The 25,285-nt window shown below is 47.0% G+C and overlaps 1 protein-coding gene across 2 annotated transcripts in view; it reads left to right on the forward strand.

Annotated features, from left to right (window-relative positions):
- The first annotated feature begins 1,444 nt into the window (after positions 1-1,444).
- Tmem273 (transmembrane protein 273) overlaps positions 1,445-25,285 on the forward strand; it is a 32,076-nt gene continuing 8,235 nt past the window's right edge. Inside the window, exons 1-4 of one of the 2 annotated variants that reach the window (XR_383209.4) lie at positions 1,445-1,647; positions 20,675-20,728; positions 22,331-22,462; positions 23,900-23,930. Coding sequence is in view for 1 of the 2 variants with exons in the window: in NM_001163616.1 (NP_001157088.1) it covers positions 1,602-1,647; positions 20,675-20,728; positions 22,331-22,462; positions 23,900-23,930 (263 nt within the window). In the remaining variant the exon portion in view is untranslated. The remainder of the gene's footprint in view (positions 1,648-20,674; positions 20,729-22,330; positions 22,463-23,899; positions 23,931-25,285) is intronic. The other variant, NM_001163616.1, reaches the window with a different exon arrangement.

A 25,285-nucleotide genomic window follows, 5' to 3' on the forward strand; every position in this document is an offset into this window, starting at 1 on the left:
CTTATCTACCGTACTTGGAGCCTCACATCAGCTCGATGAGCCGGGAGAGGCAACCCAACGAGAGTTCTGGGAACTTGAGTGGAAAAAAATGACTTTTGCATTCTCTGACCTTGAAGGGAAGCCTAGCACCTCCCTCCCACCAGTGCAGAAGTGAGCGGCACATAAACCGCAGAGATGTTATCACGTGGTGACTGCTATGAGCAGGGGTCATGTGAAAAGAGTTATAAACTCTTCCTAGCCATATAAAGCACACACAATCCAGGTATTTTATTTACATGCTGTAAGCCAAGATTGGGCAGGTTTTGGAGCTATTTAATTTACATCCCAGTCATATGTCCCTTGTTATTTGCTGTTTCTCCTGGCTACGTGTTCATGGTCTTTCTCCTCTTGTGGCTGCTTCCTCCCCCTTCTGTGTCCTTTCTTCTTCTCTCTGTCTTTATCTGAAACTCCTAGCCAGGTAACTGAAAACCCGCCTACCTCTATCTACTGCCCAGTCACAGTATTTTATTGGCCAATTAGCTTGGAGGGCAAGGATACATAGCATCATCTGGTGTATGTGAGGATCTCCACGTTGGGTGGCAACCAGATCTTGGGGGCCAGTATTTAGTATTTGAATACACAGCAGCATGAGACCAACCCCTTATAGGGCTAGGGATTGGCCCCTCATACCGCCACCCTTGCAAACAGCTGAATGAATACCATTAGAAAGTGTGTGCCTGCCCTTTAATCTGTGAACATATCCTGTTGTTTGCTGTGTGGTAAGAAGCAGACATACTTCTTTAGCATGAAGAACCTTCTAAGAACCATTTCAATATCCATCCATGTCTCAGTGCTCCTGACTTATTTTATAAACCTTGTCTACTTGAGTGTGGATGTCTGACACTTACATAGCTGGGTCTGTTTGCACACATCTGCAATCACTGCATGAAAAAGGCCTCAGCAAGAGATCAAGAATTTAAGTCTAACCTGGTCTACACAATAAGCTCTCTCTGGGAAAAACAAAACAAGACAAAAAACAAACAAAAAACAGGCATCAAGGCTGCAGCCCAGAGACAAAGGTCTCACATGCCTTAGGGGCTGGTTGATATTAATAGCATCAGAAAGGTTTCTGAGAAGAGGGTAACAGGCCTCCCCAGATTCCAAAGAACCAATGACTTATCACAGAGTTGTGTTGAGGGAGAGGAGGTGGTTCCAGCCCCAGGCATTAGAGGCTACTCTAAAATCTGGCTTTCTGTACAGACCAGAGCAGGCAGCATTCTCCTTTAAGACCTACCAGCAGGGGTCTTTGGGCAAGAAACCAAAGTGATGCTTCAGTGTTGGAGATCTGGGGAGAGAGCCAGAGGAGGACTTGCGAGCTTTAGCATCCAGTGGTACACCCTCCTGGGCACACATGAACTCTCTCCCACTCGCCACTAGGCAGAGCCCAAATAACAGGAACTTCCTTCACCCCTGCCTGCAAAGGGCCAAGAAGAACCCACAGTCTTTGGCTGTGGCTGTAGCTTCCTTCCTTGTCAGTCACGTGGGGGCTTAGCTCCCATCCCTGGAGCCTGGGGTCAGACAGCTCACTTGCTTCATCTCAAGGAGTCAGGACAGACACCACTATGAGCTCTGGGGTCCCATTACTGAGAGTCCTCCTCTTCCTCTTAGGTAAGTGAAGGCAGATAGTAGAAATGGAGTGGGTGTTACCCTTTGCCAGCCTGGGAGCCCAGTGAGTTTAAACTGTAGATGAGACACCCATGGGCTTCCTTCTGAATTGTGACACATCCCTCGGGCTAGATGGCCTTGCTGACTTGGGTGGGATAGTGGGCAATATCCCCATTTCAGTTTAGATGCTGCTTACAAGCATGCTGGGCTGAGGGAGGAGAGGGCTGAGGGGGGTGCAGAGGAAGAGCTCCAGGCTTGGCTAAAGGACAGTCTGCTTCAACTGTGGCTTCATTCCTCCCAAACCGGAACATGCTTCTGGCACCCTGAGCACCCTGAGTTTCAGCTTCTGACCTAACGAAGTGGAAGATAGTGTTCCCTTCATAGGCTTGTGAGAGAACTGAGTTAAGCTTAATCGATCCAAGTCAAGATAATTGCCTAGAAGAGACAGGCTGGTGGGGCTGCCCCATTCCTGGTGATGACTGTGTGCGGAGTAGAGCGGGCAGAGGAATGGCCAATAGAGTAGACCCAGAAGCATTTTTGTTTGTTTGTTTTAAAGCACTTGTTTTTGGCCAAGCATTGAAAGGTGGAAGGAAGGAGAGAAGCGGGAGTAAGGTGGGCAAGGACTGGGAAGAAATAAAAAGTCAGGCATAGAGAGGAAGAAACGTGGTAAAGTGAGAGGAGCTACAAGATTGCTAGAAGTACGCAGAGACACTGAGAGCAGCGGCTGCGGGGAGGAGGGCTACTTCGCAAAGTGCCCTTGGCGTCAACTGTGCTTCTTCGGAAGGCAGCACTCATATGCTTTAAGATGCCTTTTCCAGAAAACTGAACAAAACCGAAAAGCAAGCAGTCTGCCTCCTAATGGTTTCTTGAGTCTGCAGGTGTGGCCTGAATCCGGTACACAGACAAGATTACCGTAGCAGGTATCCACGAGCGAGCACCCGCACCGCGAAGGGGCAGCACAATAAATACCTGGGTCTTTGGTATTGGCATGTTGCGACAGACCCCTCTCATCCACTCGTGGATGTTGGTTCCTGACAGCGACAATGAGGAGGTCGCAGGGACCAGCAAGCAGTGAATAAGGGTGCGCAGGACAACCAAACTCAGTATCGTTGCCAGGCAAAGGGCCAGAAGCCAACAGAGTCTCTAACCTCACTTTCTTTCTGCTTTGGGCCGACAGAAATACAGGCCGCTCCATCGTGGGGAATCTGGGGTAGGGGTCGAATTTAAAAACGAAGAATAAAGTAAAATGATATAAACAGACAATTCACTGAAAAATTGCAGACAGTAAGCCTTTTAAGATGCTCCGTCTGACAAACCCAAAGAGAAGTAATAGCGTGTGGCATATTTTGGTGCTTCTGAGGTGCAAAGTACTGGCTAAAGTCAGTCCCCACAGTGTCATGGAAAGACATCCTGGTACTGCAATCTCTGGGTGCCCTTTTAAGCTCTGGGGCCCAGTCATTCTGCTCTTAAATGCTTTCACATAAAGGTAGGGCATAGAGAGGACCGCGAGGCAGCTCTAGACTTCCAGCATGTTACTTTTTGTTCTGTTTTTTGCAAGCACAGAGAAATAAGGCAGTCATCTTCTCTGTGCCAGTTTCCTCGTCTATCAGTTGAGGCTAATGATCTGTCCTACTTCCTTCCCATGGTATGGTGGTTGAGAGGTTTCTTAGCAGCGTGTCTGACTCCTGGTGTACGCTCAGGACCAGGCATTAGGCACACTCACTGATTCCACTTCACAGAGGCTATTGGGAGGGGAAAGGAAGCTGTTCACAACTTTTGACCCAGAAATTCCTTGTCAAAGAATTTACTCTAAAGAAATAATGAGGGTAAAAGCTTCCCAAAAACGTTTAACAGGATGTTACTCAGCACAGGAGGAATTTCAATTAAGGGATTGCTCAGATCAGATTGGTCAGTGGCCGTGTCTATGGGGAATTGTCTTGGTTGTTGATTGGTGTGTGTGTGTGTGTGTGTGTGGTGTGTGTGTGTTGGGTCTCAGCTAACTGTGGGTGGTGGTACCCTTGAGCAGGTGGTCTGGGTTGGGTCAGAAAGCTGACCAGCATGAGGTAGAAGCTGGCCAATAAGCAACTTGATAAAAAGTTGATTGATGTGGGTCATGATGCTCATCACAGCAGCAGAAAAGTGAACTAGAACATCATCTAAGATACATTTTAAAACTCACCTTTAAATGGATTGCATCATTCAAAAATAGACTGTATCTGTGTGTGCATCTTAATGAAAGGGTCTAGTTTTATTTTTCTGTGTGTAATACAAACACTCCTAACGTTTGCTTTAGTCTTTCATTTAGAACCTTTTGGCAATGCTGCCTCCATTCAGGCCCCATCTAGCAGACATAAAAGCTGCCTGTTCTGGGCCATGGTTCTGGATCTGACTGCATTTGGTCATCTTCATAATGATTTGATACAATAGCTTATGTATCGTTGTCACTTCTCAGGAAGGTTGTACACACTGCTTGTTGCTGTTAGAATCTTCCTGACTCTGAGTGCCCCTTCCTCTCTCGATGAAGCTTTTCCTCAAAAGCATGGTGAACCCACTTCCCGAGAGCTAACACCTCAGAACCACCCCGGGGGCCTCATCCACCTCTCCAAACCAGCCCCAAGTGGGAGTGTTCTTGTAACCATGCCCATTTGGACAGACGAGGAGAGGGGAGCATACAACACAGAAAGGGCTTCTTGGAGGTCAGAGGTCAGGTAGGCGGCATTGCGCAGATTTGAAATGGGGCATTTCAATATTTTAAAACTGTGCATTCAGAGCTGAGAATGAAAAAGGTGTCACCATGAAAACACTCTGAGTGGTGTTCACTCAGACTGCTTCATTCAAATTTCCATTCCAAACTTACAGAAAAGAGCCAACAATAAGGAGTTTGCATACACTCTCAAGGGTTGAGTTTGAGAACAGTTCACCCCTTTGCTTTATCTGTCTTTCTTTCTGTGTGTCTTACCGTGTGTACTGGCTAGTTTTGTGTGTCAACTTGACACAGCTGGAGTTATCACAGGGAAAGGAGACTCCCTTGAGGAAATGCCTCCATGAGATCCAGATGTAAGGCATTTTTCTCAAATCCAGTGGGGGAGGGCCCCTGGTGGGTGGTGCCATCTCTGGGCTGGTAGTCTTGGGTTCTATAAGAAAGCAAGCTGAGCAAGCCAGGGAAGCAAGCCAGTAAGAAACATCCCTCCATGGCCTCTGCATCAGCTCCTGCTTCCTGACCTGCTTGAGTTCCAGTCCTGACATCCTTTGGTGATTAACAGCAATGTGGAAAGTGTAAGCTGAATAAACCCTTTCCTCCCCAACTTGCTTCTTGGTCATGATGTTTGTGCAGGAATAGAAACCCTGACTAAGAAACCGTGTAAGCCATTTGTAGCCAGACTGTATAACATCAAGGGTCCTCTAGCCGCTAAATGCATCGGTGTGTATTTCCCAAGACTAGAGACAGGCTCAGCGGTGTGGATGGATCAGGAGGGACATCACATGACATGAAGACTGCTGGGCACAAAGAGACCTCACATCACATGAGATCTCACCTGAAAGGCTCTGAAAGAGTCATCAGGAAGAGCAGGGCAGTGGGCAGTGGAGTTAGTGAGGAGCTGGAGACTAGGCTCTGTTCATGTCTATGGGGGAAAGCGGTGGTGGTGGTACAGCAGGGTGACTGCACTCTGCAGCAAAGTGTGGAGTATCTTAGAATAGCTAGGAGAGTGCTGCGTTTTCAGGACAGGGACATGAGAAGTGTTTGAGGGACTGAAGCTGCCAGTTCTCCCTGTTTACCATTGCTCGTTGTACATGTCCATTGAATCATTATGTTGTACATGCACACATAATGAGTCAATCGGAAATGAAGACTAAATGCATTCTCTTCTGTGAGTACAGTGCAGTCACCAGCCTTCGGAATGATAACACTAATAAAATAATTTCCTATCATCTGTGAATCACAGTCCAGTATTTCCCACAGTGGTTGTTAGCACCTTGATGTAGGGCCAGTTGCTGCCTGAGGTAACTGTCCCATTTTAGCCTTCTGTAGGCTGGGACATGCATGGCCTAGGTTACTCAGTCCAGAGATGTTTTTAAAGTACATATCTCCCTGGCTAGCCCCACCATGTCACAACAATCCTCATTTTGGGGTTACCTGATACTCCCTAACAATTACACTCAAGTGACCCATTTTTCTACCCCAAAGTGACATGGCTGACACTGTCATCTTCGGCTTCATGCATAGAGGTGCGAAACACTGAAGCACTGTTGACACTATGATAAAACTCAAAACAAGGTCCCAGACTGTGGTCACTGAAACCTGCGTAAATATCAGATGAACGATATTTTTAAGTTGCGCTACAATATTGATCTAAGAATAACCTTTGGTCATACCTAGTGCAATTCCTCAGCATTTTATTAGAGATCCATCTCTTCTGACCGCTCTGCTTAAGAAACACTTCCAGCGACTTGAATTCCAGCAGACATGTCAGTGATCCCTCTTTGTTTTAACAGCGTTGGAAAGCATCTGCCGAATTCTATGTAGTATTACAATCATGAGAATAAAAGGAATACAATATCACTTTAATTACGTTCCAGGCCCTAAAACATCCTTCACTGAAGGAGCCAGAGTTATTGAAAGAGAGAGGCTTTTTTTTTCTCTGCCTTAATTTATAATGAAAAGATGGCAGAGGCCAGGGTAAAGAGAATTAAATTCGTTTTTATCTTCCAAAGTCAAAGTCATCACTTTCTTCCTTGGCTCTTAGTCCCTGAGATCTTTGTATGAATCTTTCCTGACAGCTTTTCCCCTGTTCCAGTTTCTTGCCAAGATAATGCTTTAGATTATGCGGTGAGGAGATGTGTGTGAGAAGCAATGGGTGTGTTCATTCTCCTTTGCTGCCCACCAGATCACAAGGACACCATCCACCAGCTCCTCTTAGCCAGTGGGCGGGTGAGAAGGGCCGGCTTCTCATAGAGTAGGCAGCAGGAGTAGCTTCGGGGTTACTCCCTGGCTTCAGTTTTTTGCTTTGTGATTGGTTGCTGGGTTTTACTGGTGTCACTCAGGAGTTCTTTGTATCATCCAAAAGTGTGAGTGCTGTCTAGTCAGATCTGTGGCTGAACAACATTTTAATTTTTATTTTTAATAAAATATATTTTATTAAAACATTTAATATTTTAAAGTTCTTTTTAGTTTTAAATTAAATTAAATAAAAACACTGAGACAGATCTAGGCTAACCTGGAACTCGCTCCATAGACCAGGATAGCCTCAAATTCATATAGAGATACACTGGCCTCTGCCTTCCTAACACTGGGATCAAAAGCAGCACCGTATAGGGCTTTATTTTTAATTTTGTTTTGTATATATATGTGTGTATATGGATATATGTATATGTGTGTATATATATATGTCTCTGTGGGTATCTACATGTGTGTATGTCACATGTGTGCTTGTGCCTGCAGAGGCCAGAAGGTGGCTTCAGATCCCTTGGGGCTTAAGTTACAGAAGGTTGTAAGCCACAAGACATGTTCCCAGAACCAAACTGGAGTCGTCTGGAAGAGCAGCAAAGGATCTTAACCACTGGAGCATCTTTCCAGCCTGAACGTATTTAATGTCAGTGAAGTTTAATGTACTGGGCTTACTTTTTTTTTTTTTTTGACAGACTTTTCTTCTGATATGAGGCATGAGAAGTTTTCACCAAGCCTTAAGCCTTTATGATTTTTCTCAAAAATCTTGTGCAGTTTCATGCTCTGTATCTAAGTCTGTGTTCTGTTTTGTGAACGTGAGTGTTTGTATGTATATGTTTGTATGTGTGCATATGCATGCATGTGCAGGTGTGCAAGTTACGTGCATGAATGTGTAGAGGCCACTGTGAACATTGGGAGGTTCCTGTATTACTTCCCACCTTGGTTTTTGGCACAGGGTCTCTTACGGAACCTGGAAGTCACTAGTTCAGCTTGCCTAGTCAGCCAGGGGGCTCCAGGCATCCTCCTGCCTCTACCTCCCCAGCTCTAGGATCACAGGTATGTATAATTTTGCCCAGCGTTTGATGTGCATGCTGGGGAGTCTGAATTCAGGCCCCCATGATTGCAGACAAGCACTTTATACACTATGCCACCACCCCAGCCAGTTACGATACATTTTGAGCTTTGTGTGCGTGTGTTAAGAATTTATGTCTAGGTGTATTATATTGTGTTTGTAAATGTATTTTGTTTTTTTTAAATTGTTTTTTGACCTACAGGTCTTTGATTGCTTCAGCATAGTTGGTTGAAAAATTATTCTTCCCTCATTGACCTGAATCTGTTGCCTTGTCAAAAGATGGCTGTGCCATGGGAGCAATCTTGGTTCTTCTCTCTGTTGAAACATAAATGTCTGTCTCTCTGCACAGGGGCAGCCTTGAGTCCTGGGCTACAGAATGTCCCTAGTTTGTATAGCACACCCACCTAAAACCAATTCTAGTAAATCTGGAAAAAAAAAAGCCTTTGGATATTCATGGACAAACTTACTGGGACTTTTGATAAGCAATTGGGAGAGCTAGGACGTCTTTATTATGAATGTATCTTCTAGGACCTCAGTGTGCATTCACTGACTAATACTCTACTTGATTTCTCTCTTCAGAGCTGTGGCATCTGGGGACATGAATGTGTGAGTATTAGACTCACATGTCAGTGGCTTTGAGTGACTACAGATTGTATTATCCTTCAAGTCTTTCCTCCTCTGCATAACTGCTTGCTAAGAAGCCCTCTGTTTTCTATCTGTGGATCTGAACTCACTTATACTAGGAGTTACCGTTTGATAACTTACAGTTTTCTTCTCAGACCATCACATTCTATGCAAATGAGGTCAAGATCCTTGCCCCCATCTTGAGCAATGTTGCATTTATTCCTTATTTTTGTCTTGCTGGCTTGGCAAGGAGTTCTATTACTGAATTGAAACGAAGTAGAAACAGCAGATTCCCCCAGTATTGTTCCTGATCCAAGTGGTATGGATACCTTGTTTCTTATCATTAAGACCAGTGCTCTCATGCTGTGAATCTTTAACACAGTTCTTCATGATGTGGCGATCCCCAACCATAAAATTATTCCATTGCTACTTTGTAACTGTAATTTTGTTACTGTTATGAGTTGTAATGTTAATATCTGATATGCAGGATATCTGGTATATGACTCCAAAGGGGTTGTTGCCCACAGGTTGAGAACCACTAATTAAGAGTAATGTCAGCTGATGTAAGTTTGCAGACAGTCTCTGTGACAGCAAAGAAGTTTCCCTCCATCTCTGGTTTTAAGTGAGATTTTTGTCATAGAGGAGTATAGTATCATAGAATGTGGTCATATATGTTTCCTGTATTGCTTACATGGTCATGTGACACATTTCTGTAACCTGTTTGTATGGCAGATGGCACTGGCTGCCTATGTCCTGGAAAACTCCACCTATCCATGGTGTTTAATTTGTAAATTTGGCTAAATCCTTGATAATTGTCAGGGCTTTTGTTGCCTTTGTCTGGATTTAATATTAGGGTGATGTTGACTTCAAGATATGGGTGGAAGTATTACTGTTTGTTTCATTTTGAGGAAAAATGACATAGAATTGCTAGTAATCCTTTAAATTCTTGCTAGATTTATCCCACGAAAGAGTATGAAGCTACATGTTCCTTTTAGGGAGGTTTACCAAATAACTTCAATTTCCTTAATTAATTTTAAAGTTATTTAGAATTCATAGTTCATGGTGAGTGAATTTGGGTGCTTTGTGAATTTTGAGAAATTTGTTCTTTTAAACTCGCAAATTTTTATGTGTAGAGCACTTCATACCATTTTCTCATTGTTGTTATTATTAATTATTGTTTTGGTCAATTATGACCCCAACATCATCTATGGTGCCTCAGGCTCAAGGGTGACAATTGTGATTTATCCCTCACGTTAGTAACTGCTGTTTTTAAGTTTTCTTTGTCAACCTTGTCAGGATTTTTCAATTGGAACGAATTTTTCAAAGGAACAATTCCTCCTCTCATTGACTTTCAATGTTGTTTTCTGCTCACAGTTCACTTGATTTCTGTTTACAGCCGTATTTCTTCCTTTCTTCTGCTTGTTTTAGGTATATTTAGCTATTAGTCTTTAAGCTTCTTGACACGACATCTTAGATTATGGACTAAAGCTTTTCTTTTCCTCCTGCACATGTCCTTCTTGGTATTCCTGGACCACCATGTGCATTTTTACTTTTCTTATGCTGTGACCTAATGCCCACACAAAGCAACCTATGAGAGAAAGGGCTTATTTTGGCTTGTGATTTGCTAAGATAGTGTCTGTCATGGAAGGTAAGACATGGCAGAGTTCATGGTGGTGGGACCAAGCTGACCAAGCAGCGGATCTCTCTCTCTCTCTCTCTCTCTCTCTCTCTCTCTCTCTCTCCTCCCATATGACATGAGCCATTCTCCTCCTCCTCCTCCTCCTCCTCCTTTTCCTCCTCCTTTTCCTCCTCCTCCTCCTTTTCCTCCTCCTATTCCTCCTCTTTCTCCTCCTCCTCCTACTATCTGGGCTCCCAATGCACAGAAGTGCCTCCCGCTTCAGGGTGAATCTTCCATCTTCTTTTAGCCTTCTCTGGAATTCACTTTCTAGTTATTCCCAGCATCTTAGAGTTCCTAGCCAACCTGCCTTCTCTCTACCTTTCAGGTTTTACTAACATTGGTTTTAAAGTATGGTATATAGAGAATTTAGCTATTTCTAGTGTGAGGACCAGTAAGCAAATGTCATTTCCCCAGCTTCAGAATAGTGTCCTTGGAGGATGGGTGATCTGGAGTAAAGCTTTCCTGCAGGGAGTTGATGCTACCAAATACCTGTCAGATAGCCACCCTCAATCCTAGAGGATCCTGGAGGAGAAGAAATGTCCCCACAGGGTGTGAAATGACTGAGTGGCATAAGCAAGCTGAACAGATCAATCAGCTTTCTCACCAGCTCTCAAATTAAACTATCTGTGCTTCTTCTAATCTCACATCCAGACTCTCATTTATCTGTCAGAACTGCTTCAACTGACCATTTTATTTTAAATTTGAGTCCATTAGATACTCGCCAGTGGTTCTCAGCAAGGAAAACTGGGTTTGCTCACGCCTATGGGTCTGTCTAGAGTCCAACTGTGTCCACGCCAAGACTGGGTAGAACTGGCCAGAGCCAGTAGGGCCAAGGATGGCCTCTGAAGGTCCAGGTGAGCTCCTCATTTATGCTTTCCCATGGGAAACAGTGTGTGGACCAAAGGTGAGTGTGTGGCTGAGTAGTAACTTCTGTTACAGCTGATGGTCAGTCTAGTTCTAGCCCCATTGGAAGATAATGTTGGGCAGTACAGGCACAGTATTGTGTGGCAGCAGCCAGGGGCAGCTAAACAGACCTAAGAAGGGCTCGGGAGAGACTCAGTGAAGAGTTCTGAGCTGCCCTGGGACATTGGACAACAGGGACTTCTGCAACATTGACAAACCCTGATCACTGAGCCAGGACCCCTGAAGACAGATCAACTCTTAGTGATGATCTACTCCCCCGTGCTGGTGTGAGACATTCACAGAGCCAGGCTGACCCAGGTTCAAAGATCACTCATAGGCAGGCAGGCAGGCATGTGAACATGAACAGTTTGTGTCTCGTCTTGGGATTATGGTCACCCAGGGAGGGCTCTGTTCCATGCTGCCAGCTCCTGTGGACAAACATACATATGTGCACACACAAGTACACACACATGTACACACATGCACACACACACACATACACACACACACACACACACACACACACACACACACAAGAACAATGCAAAGGCACTTTCTCTTCTTGATCTTGCCAGGACAGTTCAATATTTAGGTGAACACTCAGTTGTAGGGAAGGGCATTGTGAGCTTGTGAGGCCCCAGATGAAAGCGAAGGCATGTGTTAAGACCCTGGAGAGAGGGAGAGAAAGAAGAAGGAGGGAGAGATTGCTTTTTCAGGTACCAGGAAACCAGATATCCAGAGGAGAGGCTCCTTCTCTTCAAACTATGGAGATGGAACATGATTTGGCACCAGCCAGAAGTCTAGGGGAAAGCCAAAACTTGGGTAAGAGACTATGAGAGATCTGCCAGCGGTAGACCCCATCTCCAGTCCTGAGAGTCTGGGGGCTTCAAGCAACTAGGACCAAACCTGGCTTCTTCCTTCTTTGGCCACTCTGGAAGTATTTATTAGGGTGAATCTTCTCTCTTCAGAAGGGGACAGTGGGTTTCTGGGTCAAGGGGTAGGGTGAGGCAGGCTCAGCTTGACTTATAGCTTAAATATTTAAATATGTGACACACCCTGGGCTCTGCAAACGTCAGGAGCTGCCTATTAAAAGATAGCCAGAGGAAAATGCCCAGTACGTAGAAGGGCTCACTCAGCAGCCTCTTTTGGTAAACAGAGGCAGGTGGCTAGCTAGCGCCCTCGCCCTGCTTGCTGCTGCTTTCTCTGCAATGTCATGGCCCCTCCGCGTGGGCCAGGCCAGCTGTCATCCCACAGTTCTGTTGTCTGGGCATGTGCTTTCCTCAGCAGGTCCCTCAGGGCACTAAGCAAAGCTTCCCAAGGCTGAAGAGCACAGTATGAATATTGCATGAATAATAATAACCCCACCACTTAGCGGTTATACAGCGCTTCCCTCTTTCCTGAAACTTTACCATCATTAATTAGTTATTCTGCACTGAGCCTGCCTCTCTGTTCACTTCCAAGATAGCCCCACAAAGGCAGCTCTGAGTTGAGCTTTTTCACTCTAGACAGCAGGCCTGATCTGAGCTGAAGCTCCCAGACAGGGGGCTGCAGACGTTTTTCCTTTTAGAGACTGATCACCTTTACCCTTGCTGGGAAGACTGCCCTTCCAGGTCTGAGCACTCCCTTGAGAGCCCCCTCACTTCTCCCACCAGGAAAGCAGATGTTTACAAGTGCAAAGACAGCTGTTGCCTGTCTCTCACTCCGGGCACACACATCCAGGGGATACACACCGCCACATTCAGCCAGTGACACTGAGCTCAGTGCACCACCAGACTCAGCTCCAAGTCACGGATACAGTGATGGTGACAGGATGGCAAGTCCTGGTTCAGTGTTCTCTGTGTGCCCTTCTATTCATGTAGCTTACCCTCCACTACCTAGATCATAGGAACACTTTCAGGCACTCACTAATGGGCTTGGACAGGTAACAAACTTTCCCTAGTGAGAGTGGGCTTGGTGAGGGCCAGAATTTCTTGAAGGGCATTGCTTACCTTGCTAGCATCCACTAGGTATCCTCATCCTTCAGTATCTATATCCCCAAGGCCTGCAGTCACTTCCTTGTCAGATGTGGCTTGATACTTGTCTTTATTTCCTGGTAAGAAGGAACCCAGATCCCCACCCCCAGCCAGTACAGTCTCGTGCTTGGGGCGCCCCTTCAGACCCAAGGCAGCTCCCACCTCCAGCCCCTCCATTAGTCTGAGAAGGTATTGATTGCCTTGACTTCTGGAAGCTGAGTGTTTGGATCCCAGTGTGTGAATCTTTAAGAATTAATTAGCAAAGATTGCTCGGAAACACAACATGGGCCCGAGTTTTGATGCTGTCAGGTCACCCACTCTTATCATTCCCTCTTAATTAAGGTGCTATTTGTGGAAAGTGGAGGCACTTGCTCGTGTTTCATGGCCTCCCTGGCCTCCTCATCAGTTCGATGGTCTTCTATGGCTTCCTGCTTCTCACTCCTGTCCAGGGCAGCTGTGTCCTAGCTGGACAGAACATGGAGAAGACCATGTCCTCCAGCCCCAAGGACTACTTTGGGCACCTCGACCTATGTGACTGTCCCCATACCTGTTTGAGGACACTCACGATAGTCTCTGTGTCAGTGCTCTGCCAGCATGACCCTGTTGATCTACCTCTTTAGTTCTTGAATTCTCAGCCCCTTTTCAGGCCCTCTTGGACCTTGTACCTGCCTTCTGCTCCATCCTCCTCACCCCTCCCATCCCTCTACTCTGGCTCTCATTAGTCATCCTGTCTCTAACTAAATTGTAAACTTGTAGAAGTTTCCAAACACCCCAGGCAGGGTTAAGTATCCCCTTAGTCATCTTTGCTGGCCAATTCACTGTGGACTGAATGTATGAAAAGAAAGTTCCAGTATGTGGCAATACCTACTCAGCACCCATCTCTCTGGGTATCAAGTCCAAGGACTTGGCTAGGTGTATGGATTAGGAGATGGCTGTGCATCCTTAAGGACTCTTTTTCCATGGGTAATTCTCCCTGGACACCAACGGGCAGCCATTGTGCCTTGCTGTCTAGAGTCCACTCCACTGCCTTTTCTCTTCTCATCTGTTTTTTTTTTTTCTTGCTCTGATCCGTTCAGCTCTATCTCCAACTAGGTTCTCTCAGAGAAAGACTGTGGCACAAAGGGCCATGAGAGGACATAGGGGATATCCTGTTTACTAAACATGTGGCTGCTAAGGTCAGGCTGTGATGAGAGAGAAAGAGGGTAACCTAAGAAAATGGTTTCCGTGGTTTGGGGGCTTATGATCGGGCACCTGCGGTTTCTGCAAGTCACAGAAGGTTCTAGACCTCAGTGAAAGCCACACAAGCAGCAGGAATAAAAAGACCACAAAACCCAAGGCCAGATAGTCTGTTCTCAGTGTTCTACTGGTACAAAGGCTGAGGCATACCACATAATGACAGACATGTGTCATTATCAGGGTCAGTTCAAACAGCCTCATGTGGGGGGGTAGCTAGAAAGACAGGGCTGCTGCCTGGTTTTCTTAGATGCCCACCTACTCATGAACACCCAAGAAGGGAAGGGGCTGCCACACTCATGCCACCCAAACAGGCAGATCTTAAAAACAGAGCAGCCCTGACTTCAAGGTCAACGAGAGAGGAAGCTGTGTCTCTAGTGAGCGCTTCTTACATATCAGAGTCTTAGGTCCCCATTTTCCCAGGAAAAGAGCCGGGCTTAGGATGGAACAGTGGTATGAAGCCCAGCTGCACTGTCCCCTTGATTTTTCGTGCCCAGGGTCCTTTCTGTGACTCTTTCAACTGCTGCATAGTTTCAGCTGTGTACCAGTACAGCCCAGGCTCCTGAGGACTCACAGTTGACTGCAGAAGATGGAGGTGTTCTCAGTAGCCTTTCTCAGGCTCAGAATCACATGAGTGATGCTATCGCTCACTTGTCTCTATGGTTGAACCCTACTTGGCTTTTTACAAACTTGATTTTTATCGTTTCAAGGCTTTGAGCTACTTCTGGGTTCGCTCTGAGTAGCTTTGGATTGATTCCTCAGCCATCTCAAGACTCTGTATTCTACTGTGGCGCTCCATCATCAGTCAGGATAGGAATCCGAGTTGCAAAGGCTCTCAGGTATCATCCTGGCCCTGGGGAAAAGAGCTATTCTTGTATTATTGGTGCCTCTGTGCCATAGAGCAAGATACAAGGGTAGGAGATCTAGGGAGGGTTCAGAAGTTATCCTGCGCCAACAGAGACAATAGGAGTCTTTCAGAGGACTCTGGAGTTGGCTTTTGCACTAATTCTTAGAGGTGATGAGGAACCTCAGGACGGGATGTCATGGCTTGCTCTGTTTACATGTTCTCACTAGGTTTGTCTGCAGCTACCCTAAATAGTTCCTCATTTCATCCTGTGTTCTCCATTCCCACCTCCCTCGATAGCCTGACTTTCTGTGATGTTGTGTCGGGACTCTCCCCTAAGCTAGCGATCAGTATGGTCCTCAAGACCATCCCAGAGGCAGCCCCCCCCCCAACAAGAATCACCTGAAGTGGTCCCCACAGGAACATCAAGATGCTACAATGGACCAAGTGGCAAATGTTTACTCCAGTCCCCTTGGTCACTCTTTGGCAGTTCATGGTCTCCTCTGGTTACTTCGGGCTACCCTGCTGCAGGTCCTTGGTTTGTGTGTGTATTCTTTAGTGACATAGTGGATGCTGCTCCTGACATTTGAAGCCTGTTTCCTTTAGCTGGGAATGTCGGAATTCATGAGATCTAAAGTTAGGACCTACCGCCCACCCCTCAATGTTTAAGTACCAAGATAAATGCGGGCAGGCATCGGTTGACAAAATTTAGGGCGGCCACCCCTATTTTTAGTTCAGATACTTATAGAATGACACATGCCGACTAGCCCACAACTGGGAATCACACACCCTGATTCTGCCCAAATAAGGTGGCAGGGAATGTTAACCCCCAGTGAGAGTGGACCCAACAGGTGGACAGCACAAAGAGGCCTGGATGCCAGGGATGGGCTTTTAGCGGGTCAGATTCCAACAGAGATGGGCAAGTCCAAACTGTGCCTAGGGCTCACTCTTCTTGGCTCTCCTATGGCAGCCCTGCCCTCTTCCGCTGGAGGGGAGACTAAGCTACTTGATAGGGCCTTTACTCTTGTCTCCTCCCCCTTTTCAATTCTGGCAAGGAACATGCTAAGTAAATACTCTACCTCAAGTTTCCCACACCTCTAGCTCAAGAACCATGAACTCTTACAGAACTGGAAGTCACCTGCAGAGCAGGCCACAGGCTGGAGAGGCACAGAGAGCGGCTGCTGTGTTCATGCCCTCATCAGATCTATCTGCAGCTGTTTTAGAAAGGGCAAAGCATCAGGGCCCAAATGGGGTGTGGAGAGACGGTTGAGTGTCTTGATGTAAGTTCCTCTGAAAGAGAGTGCCTGCGTGCAGGATGCTACCTATTCACACTTGAAGGCTATGTGGGCCCCTTCCCCTGGAAGAGTCAAGGTCTCAGCAGGTCAATCGAGAAGGCCACAGCTGAGGTTATGCTCAACCTCCACACCCAGCTCATCAGGGACAGTGATGAGGTGCAATGCACATCTGTGCATGCAGGCATGCATACACACACACACACACACACACACACACACACACACACACTGTGTGTGTATGCATGCCTGCATGTGTGTGTGTGTGTGCACGCGTGCATGTGTGTGCATGTGTGTGCGTGCGCGTGTGTGTGTGTGTGCGTGTGCGTGTGTGTGTGCGTGTGCACGTATCTGTATGCTTGCACTTAGCCAGGATCATGGGGTTAGAGGTAGCAAGTGACATCTGCCTCAGGGACAGCAGCCATGACAATATCCATCCAAGTCCAGACTGTACAGGGTCTTAAGAGCCTGTGTTCCAATACTTTGCCACGCCCCAGCATTGCAAGAATGCCTGCAAAGCAGTGGGTGGAAGCTCCTGCTGGGTTTGCTCAAACTTCCTCCTGGGGTCTCACACACCCCGGGGCTGAGCAAGGCATCCTGCAGTTCATGACTGTAGGCAGACAAGACCTGCAAGGGCCATCCATCCTCTAGCTACTTTGGAGCGCTGGGGCCTTTGCTGAGGCTCTACAGTCCAAGAGGGACTCCCCCAGCTCGTGACCCTAGCAGGAGGCAGGTCACCTGCTGGATGGATCCTTACCCAGGGGCTCATTAGAGAGCAGAGTTAGACCTCCCAGTGAGATAGTGAGAGCAAAGGAGCTAGGGCAGATAGAGAGGATTTCTCTCCCTGAGGAGGGGAAAGGCTGCCGCCGAGTGGCCAGAGGGCTGGCTAGCAGGAATTATTGCTGTAGTGCACAGTTCCATCCGCTGCCTTAGGTTTGTCTCTATGATAATTCTCTCAGTGGGAAGGGAGGAAATCCTCTCAACTGGAAGATTCAGAGATTAGTGAAATGTCTCAAGGCTTAGAGGGGATCTGAGCACAGAACAGAAAGGGTGGTGTCTAAGGGACCTGCAAAGGGCTGAGCTGACCACAAAGCAGAGCTCCCAGCCTTGGGACTCAGCAGAAGGACCCCAGTGCTCAGGGAAAACAGGAACCTGGGTAGTATTGTTGACTAGGACAGGATCTGGGGAGGCCTGGGCAGGGCTTTGGGGCTCTGATGTTAGAGCTTCCTTCCATCCTCTCTTCCTGCTTCCCCAGTGGTCAGAAGCAGTGCATCTTCTGAGGCCTGGAGTTTCCTAGGCTTGCCCAGTTCTTGGAAAGAGATTTAGGCTTTGTCTCCTGAACTGCCAATCTGAAGCCTGTCATGGAGTCAGCCTGTCTCAGTCCTTTGTGTAGCGCTAGCTGAACACAGCGTGCTGAGTGTCACTGAGGGTCATCAGTGGTCATAGGGGAATGGAAAAGCTCTTTGCTGATTGGGCAGGCAGAGCCTCTGTCCCTTTTACCCCTAGGAGCTCAGGGCTCAGGGGGCCTCCTGGGAGCTCAGTGGGAAGGGCCGGGCCACCTGTTCCCTCCCATGAGAGACCCATTGAGGTGCATGAGAGGAGGCTGAGATCCAGTTGGTCATTGGCCTGAGTGGTGTGGATTTATGTCCCCACTGTTGCTATTTTTATTCTCTGGAGTTTCAACCAACTGCAGTCTATCATGATCTGAAAAGTTTAATAAGGAAAGTTCTTCCTTTTGTCTTAGCTCCAAACTTTGTCTCTGTAACTCTTTTCATGGGTATTTTGTTCCCTATTCTAAGGAGGAACAAAGTATCCACACGTTGGTCTTCCCTCTTCTTGATTTTCTTGTGTTTTGCAAATTGTATCTTGGGTGGTCTAAGTTTCTGGGCTAATATCCTCTTATCAGTGAGTGCACATCTAATGACTTCTTTTGTGATTGGGTTACCTCACTAAGGATGATATCCTCCAGATACATCCATTTGTCCAAGAATTTCATAAATTCATTGTTTTTAATAGCTGAGTAGTACTCCATTGTGTAAATGTACCACATTTTCTGTATCCAATCCTCTGTTGAGGGGCATCTGGGTTCTTTCCAGCTTCTGGCTATTATAAATAAGGCTGCTATGAACATAGTAGAACATGTGTTCTTATTACCAGTTGGAACATCTTCTGGGTATATGCCCAGGAGAGGTATTGCTGGATTTTTCTGAGGAAAATTGGATTTCAGACTGATTTCCACCCGGGGATCCATCCCATAATCGGTCACCAAACCCAGACACTATTGCATATGCCAGCAAGATTTTGCTGAAGGGACCCTGGTATAGCTGTCTCGTATGAGGCTCTGCCAGTGCCTGGCAAATACAGAAGTGGATGCTCACAGTCAGCTATTGGATGGATCACAGGGCCCCCAATGGAGGAGCTAGAGAAAGCACCCAAGGAGCTGAAGGGGTCTGCAACCGTATAGGTGAAACAACAATATGAACTAACCAGTACCCCCAGAGCTCGTGTCTCTAGCTCCATATGTAGTAGAGGATGGCCTAGTCGGCCATTACTGGGAAGAGAGGCCCCTTGGTCTTGCAAACTTTATATGCCGCAGTACAGGGGAATGCCAGGGCCAAGAAGTGGGAGTGGGTGGGTAGAGGGGCAGGGTGGGGGGAGTGTATAGGGAACTTTCGGGATAACATTTGAAATGTAAATAAAGAAAATATCTAATACGAAAGTTTAATACAAAAAAAGAAATGTAATTAGGATAATATATAATAAAAAACCATGAAATAGAAAAAAAAAAGAAATTCCTGAAATAAATACTTCATACATTCTAAATAACCTTTAATAGCATATTATCATAATCATTCTACTTTACTATTGGTTATTGCTACAAATATTTTTGAGTGTGTGTCTAGGTGTATATATGTAAGAGAGAAGGTGTATATAGGGTTTGGAAATTCGTGGTTTCAGGTGTCTGTGGGGAGTCTTGGGCTGTATTTCCCACAGGTATGGTACATAGCTTCTGGGTTCCCAGCACTGCTACCTTCTACTTGGCTCAATCTTTGAACACATTATTAAGTTCTCAATATCTCTATTTTCTCATTCACCAAATGGTGATGATCACAGGGCCCATGCCGCAGAGTGAATGTTATATTAAATATACGACCATCTGGACGGTATGCAACATCTGTCTCAGAAGAAGTGACTGAGGATTGCCAACATTCTCCAAGGCAACAGTCTGTGTAGTCTGTCTGTGGAGCCAATAGGGTACTAGTTAGTGGGGTCTCTGTCTCCAGGTTTGAAGGCCTGGCCTGAATCATGAGGCATCCCTGCATGGTGGCCTTCCTTCAGACCCTCCATCATTCATTCATTCATTCATCTGACATGTTGAGACTTCCTATTTGTCAGGTACTGTATCAAATGCTGGACACTCCTGTGTAGTCATTGGAGAGATCACCAAGACACTCTCAGTGGCCGATAGCTAGCTGAGAAGATACTAGCATGGCACCTGGTGTCCACAACAATACATAATTGTTGAGTTAATATTGACTTGGTCAGTCAAGTTAAAGGACTACAGGGCTGTTGAGGTTCCAAAAGCGGCAGCTCACCTATGTGTGGAGAGCCAGGGAAGAAATGGCATAGAACCAAGACCAGATAAAGGCAGAGAGGGGAGTAGAAGGGGCTAGGCCAAGGGAGTAGCCCAATGGCAGATGTCTGGGTAGACTACACAGGGTAGTAAGAGTGAACTGGATGCAGGCTGGAATCAGCACAGGGTCTTAGAAACTGCTCAGGAATAAGATGCTGAGCCCTACAGGATCTTGTACCTCAGCTGGGCTTTGAGGAAAGATTTAGCATCTCAACAAGGCCCGAGACCCTGTGACAGTCAGAAACCACTGAGCTTTTGAGGATAGTGGTCAAGGGGAAGAGGGTTTGGATAATAATGCCCCAGATGGAGTTCAGCCCGTTCCAACAGGCATTGAGCTTCTTTTTGTTATTTATAGTGTATATGATGTATATGTGAGTCTCTCTCTCTCTCTCTCTCTCTCTCTCTCTCTCTCTCTCTCTCTCTCTCTCTCTCTCTCTCTCTCTGTGTGTGTGTGTGTGTGTGTGTTTGTATGTGTGTGTCCATCCGTGTATGTGCCGGTGCATATTTATGTGAACACCAAAGGAGAACTGCTCTATCACTCTGCCTCTTTCCTTAAGACAGGGTTTCTTACTGAACCTGGAGCTGTGCTGGTGCCCAGTAAGCCCCACTAGCCATCCTCTCTGTCTCTGTCCTGCTACAGCACTGCATGTGTGTGACCATACCTCTCTCCCCTCTTTTAGAATCCAGATGCTAGGGATGGACCTTGGGCTCTTGTGCTTGTGAAGCAAGTTCGCTTACCATGGAGAAGCCTTGGCTGTGGTTTCTAACAAGGCTTGGGATTCTTTCTTCGCAGGCATTGGAGGAGCTCAAGTGTTGGCAACGGGCAAGCCTGCTGAGACTGAGATAGGTAGGTGGCCTCCTTGCTTGTTCTGCGTACGGATTTGGAGGGATATCTTGCAAAGAATTCCGGTACATGCTGGTGTGTGTTGTTGCTAGCCAGCACACAGCTTGCCCACAGGCCCACTGAATGGTCAAAATAGCTTTATTATGAGGATACAAGCTATCAAGGCCACCTCTGTATGCTGCCTGTCTCTAATCAGCAGCCCTAGCTCCCCCAATGCCTTATCCTGTATTTATGGACATTTGTTAGCAAGTTCTGCCATTCTCCCTGGTCCTCATTTATGGGGCTATGGACCATGACACCAGACAGAAGAACTGGTAAGGCCATTCATAACCCAAATAAAACTCATAACTGAGAAGGACTGGAGTTCGTGCTAGCTCCCGACAAGATTCTGGTCCTGTGTACATGACTAGGACACCCAACGAAGAGGACCACAACAACTGGTCACATCACAAAGCCCAGAGTTCTTCATGCTAATGAAATAGCTAGGGTCCCTGAGTGTTTATCCAATAGCATCCTTTCCTAGGCATCCCTTCCTGCAAAAAAGTATTTAACCTCTGGTCTACCCTGAGCGGCATGCATGCCCATCTGCCATGAATAAAACAGGTTGGGCCAGCAAAGACTGTCTTCTTCATCAAGGAGTGTCACAGGGGAGGCCTTCATCCTACTGAGTCAGTCCTAAGACTCCTGCAGAAGGTCCCTCCACACTCCTGGCACTCACTCTAAGCTAAGATGAACCCTCCCCACCCTCAGCCCCAGGCTCATCACTGGCCTGAGGGCCCATTCTCAACTCCTAGAAGTTCCCAGGAGCATCTGGGCGCCCAGGAGTTTTAGAACCACAGCCTCTGTCCCAGCCTCCAATTCTCACCTGGAGAAACACACACTGGGACCCCATTTTAGGCTGCATTTCGCCTCCTCCAAGTAGCATGTTGGATTCAATGAGCCCAGCATCCCAGCAGCGAGGAAGAAATGAAGACTAGCTCCCCTGCATTTTGCTTCCCTGTGACAGATCAGCAATGTTCCCACACCCCAGCAGCAAGGCTAACCACCGACCCACACTCATCTATATTCATCTGCCCTCTTCCCATAGTGGCTGCTCCTCCTCATATTGAGGCTTGCTTTACTAGCAAGGAGTAATCCATACATCACCCCCTCTAAGATAGCCCTGGACTCCAGGGCTCCCACACCAGTCCAGGCCACTTGTCATGTGACATTTCTGTGAGCTCTTTACCTGCCTTTCTCAGGAGACTCAAAGTTTCTTGAAGATAGGGCAGGTCCTTCCTCACTGACTTTTAGGTTCACCACATAGCAACAACTTTCAAATCCTTGATAGATGAGCTTACTAGGTAAACGAGGTAGGAGGGTGGGGAGCCAGAGGAGTAAGCTGCCTATCACCAGAGCTTGGGTGGCCAGTCCTGAGGAACTTAAATTCCCCATTCTGACGGCCAGAGAGATCAGGGCGGGGCTCTGAGGTTAAGAGAGGGGCTGAAAGTAGAGAATGGAAAATCAGGCTAGCAGGCAGGTTGCCATACAGAATGATAAAGAACTCTGGAAGGTCCCTGGAGGCTGACAGCTGAATCCTGAGTTCAATTCTTCCCTGTGCTTCAGATTTCAAATATGCCATCATTGGTATGGCAGTGGGAGTAGCCATATCTGCAGGTTTCCTTGCCTTGAAGATCTGCATGATCCGGAGACACTTGTCTGATAATGACTCTGCAGACCTGAAGAACACACCCCAGGGTAAGGGAGCCATGACAAAAAGAACCTGTACTGCTCTGCAGGAGAAAGGGTTGTCCTGTCTGTTGCCCTTTTGTGTTCCTGTGACAAAATACTGGAGGCAATCAACTTAAAGAGAGGAAAGGGATTGGGGCTCACGGTGTTGAAATTTTTGTCCATGCTCTATTGATTACTTTGGTTTGGAGTTGATATAAGTCATGGGTGTGGAGGAGGAAGCTGTTTCCTCTCAGAGAGAAGAAACTGGGGCTCTACAATCCCCACAAGGACATTCCCCAGGGCCTAAGATCTCCTAGTAGGTCCTGAGCACAATGGGCTATGGAATAAGCCTTTAACATATGATCCTTTGGTTGTTCAAGACCTGAGCCATAGAAAATGGTGTCCTGTGAAGTCACCTAATGGAAGACATTGAGGGACACTGATGGCAAAAGACAGAGCAAACCCAGGAGCAGTCCAAGAACTTCCACAGAGAACCAATGTGGTGTCGCTATAACTATCTTCCCCCTGTGTCACTCTGCCTATCTCTCTGTCACTGAACATCTGTATTCAGTCACTTTTGATATTCCTGAGAATTGAGCTCTCTGGTGAAGCTCTCTGGAGAAAGATGGGAATATCTGAAGTCAGTTTCAAAGTGAGACCTCTGTTCTCTTGTCCTACGGATGTGATCAGACAGCATCGATCCCAGGGGGCCCTGAAGTCCTGAGCTCAGCTAGTTGGTGGGCAGGTCATCCCCAGAGCAGGGGACAGTGGTTGCCTATGATCCAGATGTGGCTCAGCTCATGTGCCTCAGCGAACAGCAGCATGGCAGTTCACAGCCTGTGCTGTTTCAGGGAGGGCCTCCCTGCAGGACCTGAGCAGCTTCTCCCTGAGTCAGGTAGCAAAATTCGACATGGACTTGCACCCCTCTCCCTGGAAGACACCTCGGCCTCGGAGATAATGAAGATGATGATGGTGAGATTTTCTGTGGGGGAGTTCTGAGGACAAGGAGGAAAAAGTCTCTTTTCTCCTAGAAAACATGACCATGACACGTAAAGATACACGGGGAAGGATAGCGTGGGCCATGAGGGAGCTTCTGGAAGTGGACATCACTGGTCACAAGCAGTGTCTTTGATTTGGTTTTCCTATCAGTAAGAGTGGAAGAAGCTATCTTCCTATTCCCACAGCCTCCTTTCTTCTGAGGACTTCAGTCCCTTTGGGAAACTCAGGTTGTAAGCAGAGGGGTTATTGGTGGTATAGGGAACTCAGTCACACATGTGTGCCAGCCAAGGACTTCAGTCACTGTTCTTAGAGAGGCTCCAACAGCACTAAGATGTACCTTGAACTGCTTCTCAATGAGTGACACCACAGAGCTCCTCCACCCTGCTGGCTTTGAACCCTTGCATCCGCTAGCTGGGCAAAGGAGTCACAGGTCTCCCCTGCTAATGCTCTGCTTTCTCTGTTTAGACACCATCTTGCTGAAGAAGAAAAGCCCAAGGTAAGGTTGTTGCAGACCGGTCAGTGGGGTCCCACACCCTACCCACCATGCCTACCTCAGCTATTGGGTCATTGATTCTCTAGAGGTCTGAAATGCACCACACGGGTCTTGCCTGCTACTCACCCTTTCTTTGGACCAGTGGTCGTGGGGCCATGAGAGCAGTGGCCTCAGGGCACAGTAGCCAAAAGCCTCAGGCTTGTCTTTGCACCCCCAGGGTTAGACTTCTCCCCAACACCCTGCTCAGAACATGCATGTTTAACACTTGAAGTCCGCACCTCCTCCATGACCTGGGCTTGTCTTAGATTAAATCCTCCTATTAGCATCTGGCAGCTTTGCTTTATTTATTGCATGAAGCCCAAGTCTTTGACCAGCCCGCCCTGGGATCTTTGTACTCACCGTTTTGTAACACAGCTCAGATGGTTGCAAGCCTTGCACCTTGTGTCTTTTACAGCCCTACTCAGTGCTGCCACTTGATTTTAGATAGACCACTTTATTTAAATAGGAACAATCCACTCTGCCCTTCTTTGTCCTTCCTGTGTGTGCACATGGATGTGTTGTGTGTCCCAGTCTTGTACCCATGGATGTGCACATATGTGGATTCCTGAAGCTTATGTTGAGTGTCTTCCTTAATCTTTCTCCACCGTATTTTTTGAGGAGAGGTCTCTTACTGAACTCAGAGCTTGCTGGTTTGGTCAGGCTGGCTAGCAGCAAGGTGCAGGTGGCCCCGGGTTGGTCCCTTCCCAGAGCTGTGTTACACGCACATGCCTGGGTGCTGCGGATCCAGCTCAGCTCTTCATACTTGCTGTAAGAACTTTTCTGGCCGAGCCATCTCCCCAAGCCCTGGCTTTATTTTTCTCTATAGCTCTTTTTTACAGTTGCATTACATGTCATTAAATTCTATAGATTTTTGTTGTTGTTCACTTCCTGCCCTAAAATGTAACCTCCTTAAAGACAGGTCTTTCTTGTCATCTCTGTAGTTCTAGCAGGTAGCTCAGTGCATGGAATAGAGTGTGAGCCTTTGCAATGAATGAATGGATGAAATGAATGGACATGAGGACAGGAGACAGGGACTGGGTGGCAAGAGAGGGAAGACAAGCTCCCTCCAACTACAGGGGTCACAGGTGGCAGTCATCTGAGAATGGTGAGACAGGAAAGGCCTGTGTGACTCTGTGCACCCTTGAGGTGCTGAGGGCTGCACACTCAGTGGGAAGTAGATTGTGTCAGGATACAGGTAGAGAACAAAGAGGGACCTAAACAAGCACAGTAGCCCTGGGAAGGGAGGACTCCAGTGGACATTTGGCCACTGTGGGAGCCATGTGAGAGAAGGATGTTGCTGAAGAGAGAAAACGATTCAG

Source organism: Mus musculus, chromosome 14 (genome assembly GCF_000001635.26).
Source record: "Mus musculus strain C57BL/6J chromosome 14, GRCm38.p6 C57BL/6J".
NCBI lineage: Eukaryota > Metazoa > Chordata > Mammalia > Rodentia > Muridae > Mus > Mus musculus.